The 12,515-nt window shown below is 43.6% G+C and overlaps 1 protein-coding gene across 1 annotated transcript in view; it reads right to left on the reverse strand.

Moving 5' to 3' along the window:
• Nucleotides 1-1,103: 1,103 nt before the first annotated feature.
• Nucleotides 1,104-12,515, reverse strand: part of epha4l (eph receptor A4, like) — a 49,837-nt gene continuing 38,425 nt past the window's right edge. The window contains exons 9-17 of the mRNA XM_019861559.1: nt 11,705-11,763; nt 10,427-10,540; nt 9,134-9,319; nt 4,586-4,647; nt 3,822-4,031; nt 3,558-3,707; nt 3,205-3,401; nt 1,685-1,843; nt 1,104-1,289 (exon numbers count right to left, since the gene is read on the reverse strand). Coding sequence (XP_019717118.1) covers nt 1,175-1,289; nt 1,685-1,843; nt 3,205-3,401; nt 3,558-3,707; nt 3,822-4,031; nt 4,586-4,647; nt 9,134-9,319; nt 10,427-10,540; nt 11,705-11,763 — 1,252 coding nt within the window. The 3' untranslated portion in view covers nt 1,104-1,174. The remainder of the gene's footprint in view (nt 1,290-1,684; nt 1,844-3,204; nt 3,402-3,557; nt 3,708-3,821; nt 4,032-4,585; nt 4,648-9,133; nt 9,320-10,426; nt 10,541-11,704; nt 11,764-12,515) is intronic.

Consider the following 12,515-nt stretch of genomic DNA (forward strand, 5'->3'; position numbering starts at 1 on the left):
ATATATATATATATATATATAATTCAAAACACCGGAAACTCCCTTCTACTTTCTCTTCCTGTCCATGTAAGATGGGCAAAAACATGTGTGCACACAGTGTATGCGATATTACATTATCACATTGCAATTACAGCAAAAGGAAGGAAAAACAAATACGAATTCTCACCTCGATAACAGCTTGAGTAATCCTCTGTGGAGTTTCATGATTGTGATTCACTCCGTATCCGTATTGGGTTTGTTGCATACATCCTTTTGATTAAATCCTGGCATCTGGTCCTTTGTCTTGCTGCATGAATAAACCTTATTAAATCCAGCGAAACAATTGTCCACTGAGACTGGGGAGGAACGGTAAGGAAGTCCTGTAGCAAGCTGCGGCGGCCGCCAGGGCTCTGATTCTCAGAGATACATGAGATGATCCATGCTGTGTGTTTGTCAGAGGGGAGGGAGGACATTTTTGGGAAGACAGGCCATTTGCTCTGGAAGATCAAAAAAAAACATTCTCTGCAATGTCCTGAGGGGAAAAAAAACAAAAACAAAAAACTGCTACAAAAAGAAAAAGTCCATGATAGACCAAAGAACCAAAGCATCACCGTAAAAACCCTCGCGCCACCATCTTTCTGACAAAGCCAACGCTGGACTTCTCTGACAGCTGAGATCCTCAAATTTGTGTGTGAGCTATCAAACAGATCCAGCTGAGACAGAACAATGGCGGCTGGGGCAACCTGCGAGTCCCACGGTGGCAATGCATGAATGATAAACACAGTCACAAGGAGGAAGATCTGGTCTACGTATCATTTCACAAAGAAAGTTCCCAAAATAACACAAAAGGTTTCCCATCTGTCTTGCTTGTCTTTTCCATCCAATAAAGGCACTCCAGATTGGCCTCTTGGAAGCACTTCCAGCCTTCATCGAGCCACAAATGCCTTTTATTCTCCAAAACAACACCACCACAAAAAAAAAAAAGAGCAGAATAAAGGTCTGAATTTTTGAAAAAGTGCTATTGTCCCCACTTTTTGCTTCTTCTTTTCTTTCAGACCAAATTTAAAGTGCAAAGATGAGGTAAACTATTTTTTCATAGTTTGTCTCTTATCAAAGGTAGTCTTTTTTTTCTTTTTTTTTTCTTCATTGGAAATGAAGTCCTTTTGCACCCTTTTCATTCTCCGTTTCGAATCTCTCAGACAGGAACCATTCTGCCTTGCATCTGTTGCATCTGGGAGAGCATTCCCTGGACACTTGTCAGGATCTTGCTCTGATGTGCTGCTGAGGAGATTCCAATGCGAGTCAGGTCCCTGCAAGGAGAGGACGCACACTCTTCAGAACAACTAAAACAGAACAGACTAATGATCCACAGAATGGGTTTTGCAGTTTTCCAGCGGGCTGACATGTTAAACTGCTGAATAAGCAATTTCAGCTGCCAACACAGCAATCCCAATCTTGTCATTTTAAGGGATTAGATGAATAACTGGAATAACAGAGACGGATACATGCATGCCATAAATACTTCCTCACTAAGATTAAAAGAAAGCCACAAATGCGTGTATGAGTGTCTGTGTGCGTGTGCGCGCATGGTTGCGTGTCTCTAGAACTGTAGTTTTAAGAACGCAACAGTTGTGCACAAACAACCACTTCAAAATCCTTTTGAAAGCAGAGTACACCGCAATGAGAAGTCAACTGTCCTACTCACTCTTGCGTCATGTGGATCACCGCCTCTGGAGCCGTGTAGCTGGCGGCTGTAAAGTTGTCAATGTATCTCTCCATGCCAATGGCCTGAAGCCAGTCCTCTACTGTGCCCACGGCTGAGGACCCCTCAGGGCTGGCGGGCTCCAGCAGGGTGGTGGTAGGCCTGATGAGTGGCGAGAGGTCAAGAGAGAGGAAATAAAGAAAAAAAAAGTGGAGAATTATTATTTTATTATTATTTTTGAGCAAAATAAACAGATTTTTGCCTCTTATGCGATAATTGTAAACAATGCATGACCACACACCTTGGCATGCAACATTTCCTTCCACCCTCTCTTCTTGGCTAATCCATATCCCCTTTGTATGAATCTCAACAAAAGCCAAGCTAAATCAACGATAAATTCCTCTGAGGTGTGACGATTTGAATGGTGGAATGGCTTTTTTCGAAATATTCTTCACTCTGGTAGGTGTACTAATCCCATCAAAAGTATCAATGACAAAACACCCATCTATCATATCTGCATACATACACACACTTTCTCTTTCCGTCATTTCTCCTTACAAGCTGTATTTATAGCGTTCCGTTGTGCTAATTACTCCACAAGGAACCTCTTCCACTCTCGTTGTGTAACATAGGGTGAGCATGGGAATGTGTGCTCAAACACTCAATAAACTCAAACAGACATCCACTGGGCGGCACTGAGTCTGTAAACACATGTAGGTCATTCTTGACACATTTTAGCCACTCAAGAGTAATAGCGTAGAAGCTGTCGGGTCATATTTGTTTTTGACTTTGAACCCTAGCGCTACATCGGAGTTCTCCAGACAGTCAAAATTACCGAGTGTATAGAAGCATTGAAGATAATTTGAAGAGGAATCTATTAGCCAGCCTCTTTGGGCTGCAATCGGCCACATGTTGCTGGTGGAAACATTTAATGTTTAGTAAAAAGGGAACTAATGGCAGGGTTATGTTACATGGCGTGCGATAATAAAATGACACAGAAACAAAACTGTCGACTCTGTCCTGATGTTTCTACTTTATTTTTCTTTTAACACATCATAAACAGTTAGTACAAATGTACAGACACCCTCCTAGTCCATTAATCATTGACTTCACCAAAACAACCAGAGCCCATAAAGCCATAGTTGGGTGACTTTTGAGAGCCCTGACCATCAAACACCTTTGGGATATGTGAGCTACAAGTCGCCCAGTTCCACTCCCGTCACCTTTGACCTCGCAAATATTTTTTTGTGGATGAAAGGGCAGAACACACACGCTATAAAACCTGTGGAAAGTTACGGTATTTTGACTACATTTATAGATTGTCAGCCAGACCTTGGCAGAATATTTCACTTTGGTGTCATATGGAGTACATTTGTTATTCAGTTTCACATTGCAATGTGCTATGGGAATTGTGATGCACTTCAATATGAACCAATTCACTAGTCAGAATAATGTCAGCCGATCAATACCATTGGAGTCGTCATTACTGAAAGGATCATACTTGTGTTAGTAGCCCTCCTCACCTGAGAGCACCGTTTCCACCAGTTCTCTTCAGACTGTTGGGGTTCCGAATCAGCTTATCCAACATGTTGACAATCTGGCCAAACTTTGGTCGCTCTGCCCTCTCTCTCTGCCAGCAGTCCAGCATGAGCTGGTGGAGAGCCACGGGACAGTCCATTGGTGGGGGCAGCCGATAACCCTCGTCAATGGCTTTGATGACCTATTAAAAGACATGAAGCTATACTTGAAGCCACCATGTTTCTGATACCTTTCAATGACAATATTCGGAACGATTAGGGTTCATTTGATCATTCAATGTTGTGACACGTCTGTGGTCGTATTAAAATAGCAGTGAGCCTATGTCATTGTGACTTACATCTTGGTTACTCATGTCCCAATATGGCCGCTCGCCATATGACATCACCTCCCACATGACGATGCCGTAGCTCCACACATCACTGGATGAAGTGAACTTCCTGTAAGCGATGGCCTCAGGAGCCGTCCAGCGGATAGGGATCTTCCCTCCCTATATTGATCAAAAAAAAAAAAAATGACCTGATAAATCAAGGCTGACAAATCGCAGAATAGCAATGTCACGTCGTCAGTTACTGTCACGTCCCACACATGACCATACACTCACTCTGGTTGTGTATGCAGCCTCAGGGTCGTCCTCCAGCACACGAGACATGCCAAAGTCGGACACCTTGCAAACCAAGTTGCAGTTGACCAGGATGTTGCGAGCTGCAAGATCACGGTGGACGTAGCTCATGTCTGACAGGTACTTCATGCCTGATGCGATACCACGTAGGATGCCTACTAGCTGGATCACAGTGAAGTGGCCGTCATTCTTCTGCACACATGAGAAACAAGTTGTTGATCAAGTCAACTGCGTTACCATTAAAAAACAGCTGTCTTATGTGAAATACATTCAACAAACGCATGTGACTCTTTACCGTTCTATATGGTTTGAGCGTTTGCTACAAATTTTGTCGGTTCAACGAGACCTCTGTGCTCTTGAAGACACAAGAAGTAGCTCTGTGTTTCAAAAAGGTTGGTGACCCCTGCTCGAGACTTTAGGCAGGATGCTTGATGCTCATAAAGATCCTCCAAAGCTTCAAGTTTAGTGAACCTTACCGACACAGAAGTGAAACCTGAGTAAAATTCTTGTCGCAAAGATGCTAAGTCGATAAAGGAGGAGGGATAAAGATTAGAATGAATGTTTGTGAACAAGTGCTTGTAATTTGGGTGGATGACATTAAAGTGATAAGATGGGATCAGTATACTACAGGTGTAGCTCTCTCGCTCTCTCTTTCTTTCTCACACACACACACACACACACACACACACACACACACACACACACACACACACACACACACACACACACAGAAACGCATGACTGACCCTCAGGAATGCATCCAGCGATCTGTTTTCCATGTACTCTGTGATAATCATCACTGGCTTACCTAGAGAGAAAGAGAGAGAGAGAGAGGGAGAGAGAGAGAGAGAGAGAGAGAGAGAGAGAGAGAGAGAGAGAGAGAGAGAGAATGAAAGACAGATGATTATAGAGCTAAATGATGCACATGACAGCCCAGCAGTCTCAGTGGAATTTAAGTGTGTGTGTGTGTGTGTGTGCGTGTGTGCGTGTGTGTGTGTGTGTGTGTGTGTGTGTGTGTGTGTGTGTGTGTGTGTGTGTGTATTTGGCCATCTCTCTCTGTCCCACAGTGATTTAATGAGCTCAATGTAACGGTTGCCCAGACATCCTCTTTCTTTGGTTGCACAAGCAAAGGCATCTCGTCTGAAACAAAACTAGACTACGCACCCATCTGGTCTTAATGCAAATATGACAGACTTTGGATATGTTATGTGAGATCTCATCACAATCACCCAGCCAGAGTCTATTCGAGTCAGTATTTATGCCCCTGACTGTTCCTTGGAGATCTTTCCCCTGACCAACTTCTGACACATCTGTCACCATCCTCTGTGTTGCATATTTCCATCTCCTTCCCATACGCTGAATCATTCCCTTGATCCCGCCCATTCCGCCTTGGCCTTTTTCACCTCATCCCTCTATCTTGGCCACTCTTCTCTTTGGGGAGCATCTGTGTCTTTATCTGAGCGAGACATGCGACGGGTAGGGTGGCTGTTCCCTGGTGGGTCTCTGTTTGTCTTTTTTTCCCAATGGATGAGGGGGGGATAGCAGGCAGGAGGAGCAAGACACGAACAGAAGAAAGAGTAACGATGGCTTGTTTTTATCCCCAACTGTCGACCCGTGACAGAAGTGTTAATAGCAATAAATTTCAAGTTCAAAGCTGATTGCAATGAGAAGTGCTGAGTTAAGGCTTTTGCTTGAAATGCAAAATCTCGAATGCATTCTTGTAGAGAACTCAGAGTAGGAGAGAGCTGAGCCGCTGGCGGCTGAGATCCTAGAGGTGACGTTCCCCTCCACAGCAAGGCTGCTCGCCTTGCCAAGGGGCTGTCATTCACCCCCTCACCCGCTGTGTGACTGGCACGCCATTAATCATGGGGCGCTCGGACGATGCCCCCAAAAGAGGAAGTGGATTTAAAGCTGGGGGAGAGCGGGGGCCCTGTCTGTCAGCCATCTTTGTTCCCTTTGTTGCGCACCTCTGCCCTCGAGGCACCAGTGATTGACAGCTCCCCAATCCAGTCTGAAGAGCATCTGACCTGCGACCCGAAACTCTCGCCTTTTCAGCCCCGCCCTATTCCTCACGGCTTATTTGCATGCTAATTCCGTGTTTACTGAATACGCCCCGCCGCCTTTGGCAATGAACCCTAGGCAGGGACTCTCGAAAGACGGCTGATTATCACCTGCCAATGAAAGCGGGTAGGGAGAATCAGGCAACAAAGGGACAATATTGGGAACTCAAAAGACAAATGCTCCTCAGAGGCCCACTCAAACACAAAGACACGCTTTTAATAACTCATCGGTCTTTAATTTAGAGGCTTGCTTTATGTAGATTAGACATTTTAATGGGGACTGGATTTAAGGCTGAAGGCATCCAATTGCACTCCGGCAGCCCACAGTGAAGAGGATTTTATAAAATTATGTATTTTAGAAGCCCTTCGAGGTGTATTCATAATTAATATGCCTTAACTGACTCTGTTGGACATGCCAACAAGTTCATGCCACATTAAGAATTCCTTTTAACTTTATTGAAAGAGAGAGGAGAGGGCAATTCAAATAATGGCTTTTTTTAAAATAGATTCCACGAGACACGCTAAAGTGAAGGACTCATTTGCCCAAATCTTGAGTTGTGGTCTCAGAAGGCAGAGTGGAAGGAGGCGAGTTAGTTATCAGATGCCCTTCTTGCTAAGGCACACCAGCCTTTCATGTTTGCGGCTATCACTGCGGCACGGTTCATCTGTCTCCCTCATCTAACCCTCAAATGCTTCATCATTTTCAATTTCTGGTTCATTCGCTCTCTTAGCCTCTCTGTTTTTTGTTTTTTTTTTCTTTTGTTGTCATTCCCGCTGTTGTCCTCTGTAGCTCCTTCAATCCATCACCTTCTAAACGCCCGGCTGTCTTTTCCTCTCTGCAACTCTATTTGCACCTTCCATGGCTTGTCTCCGATTTCTTTTCCTTGCGCCCGTCCTTCCATCTGCATTTCCTGTGCCTTTCTCACGGCTTCTCGTTGAGGTCTGAGGGGTCATATAAGGGGTGATAGGTGTTGGAACAGATAAGTAATTCTACCAGAGCCGCTGTTCACTTTCAGGCCGGTCTAGGCCGTGCATGCATCTGTCTTGTCTTGCGTGTGTAAAAGGGTCAGAGACAGTGTTATCGAGCAGAGATAGAACCAGGCTGCTGCTATGTCACGACACATTAAGGCACTTCATCTGTCTAACCTAAGCTGAGGCTGGCCAACAGCTATCGGCCCTCCCGAACACATGCATAGAACGCGAAGTGCACAGACGTGTTGACAAGAGATTTACACAAACACACAAGCACCTCAGTCCTGCCAAACAGAACTGAGACAAGGAGTAAATGGTAGAGCGAAGCTGGGGGGAGACGTAAAAAAGATAACACCAAGGGCAGAGGGAGGGAGATGTGACCAGGATTTTGTGACCGTGCGGCAGCAGATAGAGCAGGGATAGGGTATCACTCCCTAACCCCAAACACATTTAGAACTGACACCATGATTAATGAGCCCAGTGCCGCACTACAGGGACTGTTCCTGGGCCATTAGCACCCCTCCACCCCCCCGCACCTCACCATTTGCCCACCTTGGTCTATTTCCCCTTAACCTTCCCACTGACGACGTAGCCCGTCCATCTGGAAAAAGGCCACCCGGTGACAGCCTGACTGTGAAATACAAACCCTTTTCCAGTGCAGTTGGGACGTTGTGTTATCATAAAAATTGAATAAAACTGATTTGCAAATCATTTTCAACCTATATTTAATTGAATGCACTCCAAATACAATATATTTCATGTTCAAACAGACAAACGTTATTGTTTTTAGCAGATAATCATTAACTTGCAAAAAAGATGGCATAAAAGACAGGAAGTTGAGGAATGCTGATCAAACACCTGTTTGGAACATCCATTAGGCTAATTGGGAACAGGTGGATGCCATGTTTGGGTATAAAAGGAGTTTCCCTGAATTGCTCAGACATTCACAAACAAAAATGGGGCGAGATTCATCTCTTTGTGAACAACTGCTTGAGAAAATAATAGAACAGTTAAAGGACAATGTTCCTCAATGTACACCTCCAAGGAATTTCGGGATTTCAGCATCTAAAACTCCATAAGATCATCAAAAGGTTACGAGAATCTGGAGAAATCACTGCATGGAAGCGGCAATGTGGAAGACCAGCATTGAATGCTTGTGGCCTTTGATCCCTCGGGAGGCACTGCATCAAAAACTGACATCCCCGTGTAAAGGACCACATGGGCTCGGGAACACTTTAGTAAATAAAGTTTGGCACTACATCTTTAAGTGCAACTTCAAACTCGACGATGCAAAGCAAAGGTTTATCAATGACACAGAGAAATGCCACCGGCCTCTCTGGAACCGAGCTTGTCTATGATCGCCTGATGGCAAGTGGAAAAGTGTTCTGTGGTCTGACGAGTCCACATTTCAAGTTGCTTTTGGAATTTGTGGACGTTGTGTCCTCTGGGCCATAGAGGAAAAGAACCATTCAATCTGTTCAAAAGCCAGCATCTGTGAGGGCGTGGGGCTTCGTTAGTGCCAATGGTATGGGTTAACTTACATATGTGTGAATTCACCATTAATGCTGAAAGGTACACACAGGTTTTGGAGAAACATATGCAGCCATAAAATTCAAAGTTAATGATGATTTGCTAAAAACAACAGAACATCAAATATCTTGTCTTTGTCATGTATTCAATTAAATAAAGGTTGAACATGATTTGCAAATCATTGCTTTCTGTTTTTGTTTATGTTTAACATAATGTCCCAACGTCATTGGAATTGGGTTTGTACTTCCAACACACTCATCATGGTGGGATGCTACAGCTTTTCCGGATGCACTTCAGACATAATCAGTACATACTGCTACTCACACATTAGTCTAGTCATGTTCAATTAATTACATAAATAGAATCGTTTACATATCCTACAACCTCCTGAAACAATCCAAAGCAAAGTCCTTCCATATGGGAATACTATCACTCAAAGAAAACATTTGTCTGAATCAACCTTCCACCAATGTCACCCACAATGTAGGCTGGAATGATTTATTGTTACATTTTTATGGGGTGGGTGTGGGTGGTGCTGGGAGGGTTGGGGTGCGATGTAGATGGATATGTCCTTTTTAGTGTATTAAATATACAGTGTATTGCACATATTAAACATGTGCACACATTTGTGTGTTTGAGGAAGTTCTGAATAATTGGGAACCTGTAAGTCAAGGTTATTAATGACTGACTTGTAACTTCTAACAGCAGCAGTAAAGAAAAATAAACACATACATTTGGTGACTACACCTTCCAGGTGGATGATGTTGGGATGGTCAAATTGGCCCATAATGCTGGCCTCAGCCAAGAAGTCCCTCCTCTGCTGGTCGGTGTATCCAGCCTTCAGCGTCTTTATGGCCACACAGATCTCTCTCTTGCCGGGCATTTTCAAACGGCCACTGCAGACCTCACCAAACTCCCCTGAAACAAACATAGTTCCGTTTAAAGTGCCAGTGTTTGTTTTTTTATGTGTATGTTGGAAGGGGTCCTCTTTAAACATTGATCAAGGTCTCCACTCCCTTATTGCTCCCTTCATGCAGCCGGCTGTGCAGTGAGAGAGAGGGACAAGAAATGGATATTGATCTTTCTCTTTATTGTTTTGTCATTGGATGACTTTTCTTCAGCTATAGAGTAGTACCGTATTTTCCGCACTAAAAGGCACAGCGCGCCTTAAAATCTGATGCGCCTTGTGTATGGTTATTACGGTAATATGTCGACCCCAAAATGGCTCCTTGCTAGAGACATGCTTACAACGCAGAGTTCAAACTTAAGGCGATCGGGTTACGCAGTTGAACACGGAAATAGAGCAGCGACAAGAGAGTTCAATGTGAACGAGTCAATGTTATAGCTTTCTGTTGGTTAAGTCAACTGTGTCGCTGCTTTATTAAATACGTTTTACTGACATTTGATCGTTCTGTAGCAACGCCACTCAATAGCTAAGCTATCTTAGCTGTTGTCGTTTGTTCAAAGCTTCTTTGATTGATGACGTGAGTTGCGTCGGCGCTGATTGGTTGAACCACGTGCGTACGTGCTCGCGCTCACGCGCGCACAATGGAAACCAGCGGATTATGGACTGCTGAGGCACGCTTCACTCGAGTGGCGTTGCTACAGTTCTGTTGGCATTTCCTTAAGCGTAGCTCCATCTAGTGGATGCCTTGTAGATTGCGTCTTATAGTGCGGTGCGTCCAATATATCAAAAAAATAATATCAATAATGTCAATAATAATAATAATATAATCAAAATAAGCCATTCATTGAAGGTGCGCCTCATAATCCAGTGCGCTTTTTAGTGTGGAAAATACAGTACAACATATTTAGCTTCTAATGTTGTCCTCAAAGACAGACAATAAGTTAATATCAGGGAACAACAAAAAAAAGTGTTTCTCTTGAAGAAAGGCAGGATTTGCATGAAAATAAAAAAATAACAAAATTCCATCCAAATAGTCTTTCTCGGCAATATCTCAGCAAAGAAATACACGTAATGTGAATTGGTGAGAGATGAATAGTTTGAAAATATTTTCCACTTACCGACACCAATTACTTTCTCAATCTTGATACAGGATGCATCAATCTCTTTGGCAAACTCACGTACAGCTTGGTTTGGGTCCTCATAGGTAAAGGGGTCAACGTATGTTCTCACTCCTTTTGAAACAAAATCAAAAATTCAGCAGTCTGGAAAGAACTCTTCATCTCTTCTTTTATTTTTATTTTGCTGTAGGCTAGACCAGGGGTCCCCAACCTTTTTTGCCCCACGGACCGGTTTAAGTCAGACAATATTTTCAGGGACCGGCATTTAAGGTCTGGCGGATTAATACAACAAAATAATATGGTATGAGCTGCATGAAAACTGTGGTGTTTTCGAAATATAATAATAAACACAAGGAGCGTCTAATCTGGTCGCAACACTCTTATCGCTCTGGTAATGTTTAATGCCTTCAAAATACGATACAACGCAAATTCAAAGTGCATGAAAATGACGACTCACCACAGCCCCGAGCTTGATTTTCTGCAATCAGACAGTCCCATCTCGGGGTAATAGGAGACAATGACACCTCAAGTGTGTGGTTTATGTCCAGTCTACTTCGTAATTTTGTTTTAGTCGCTGTTGCTGCAGAAACTCCCCACCTCACACAGGTAGGATGTCGGAAATAGCAACAGTGCTATTGTGGCGATCTCAGAGTATTCAGCCATAACTTTGATCCAGTAGTTTCGAACGTACTTTTAAGGCCGCCGTCATTTGCGATCTCCAAGCAGCTTTTTTACTCATTTTGCGGGCTTCAGCGTTTTGTTTATGAGCGTCATCGGTCACGTGACCGAGAAGTGTGCCTTGACGTGAGTCAAGCGTGACACAGACGGATGTAACAGAGAATCCGGTAATTTTTCAAAATAAAACATATTTCGTATTCCGAAATAAATAAAACGGAAATAAGGCAAGTTCTTTCTGTGCGGCCCGGTACCAAATGCCCTGCGGACCGGTACCGGTCCGCGGACCGGTGGTTGGGGACCCCTGGGCTAGACCACACTTATCCACGCTCCTCTCTGTCCCTCAATACCTTGATTTACACTAATGCTGCTAATGTCACTATGGCTGACTGAGAAAGACAGAGCGCATTAACTTAAAACATTTGTGGGACATCAGGACCAATGCTAATGGTTTGATGATGAGCTTTTTAGAGGAAGGCAGGCTTCCAAATTGTTTGCACCGTCCTCCTCATTTATGGGCTCCAGTTGCGGTTTATAATGCATGCACATCCCCAAAAACACCAATGTTGCTCAATAACAGAATTATTATGCACTTGAAATTACCTTGATGTAAATGCTTCTCTTCATCTGACTCCTGCTTGGCTTTGCTGTACTTACTCCTTCTGGGGAGAGATAAAAACACCAGGACAGTTGGTTATGTGTCATGCTAAAAAAAAAAAAAAAATCTCCGAAAGGCAAAATTAAACATACATTCTGTCCCTTAAATTGGGGTTTTCTTGTGTGATGTATTTTTACAGTTTTGTCATTTACAATATTTCCTCCCTCTGAGGGCTAAAACAGGAACTTGAGGACGACTGAGGAGGGAATTCTAGCTGGAAATCAATTTTATAGGACAATATGCTAAAATCCCCCAGGATTATCTTGATGGGCTGATGTCTGTGACCACATGTGTGAGACATTGTCCTCCTCTGCAGTTGCGTAATGAGGGTTAACAGCTACGTGATTGCAGTCCCTCCCCACAATCACCGCATGGCCGCAGCAACACAATGACCGTGTTCATCACAAGCACACTGGATGAAGAAAGCAAAGGCAACCACCTGCTTGGTTGTAAAGCGAGACAATCACATGGAAATACAGGACATACAACAAATGTACACAACGGATCAAATTTATTGCCCAAAACACATGAACCTATGGAAACAAATATTTGGTGTGATATAAAAACGTTCACACACCAATTAACAAGTGAAAGTAAAGTGCACACAAATTTATAATGAAGTCAAAACCTATTAATGCTACCAAAATTGCACACGCGCGCGCACACACGCACACACACACACACACACACACACACACACACACACACACACACACACACACACACACACACACCCACACACACACACACACACAC

The sequence above is a fragment of the Hippocampus comes genome, unplaced genomic scaffold (assembly GCF_001891065.2).
Source record: "Hippocampus comes isolate QL1 unplaced genomic scaffold, H_comes_QL1_v1.1 scaffold122, whole genome shotgun sequence".
NCBI lineage: Eukaryota > Metazoa > Chordata > Actinopteri > Syngnathiformes > Syngnathidae > Hippocampus > Hippocampus comes.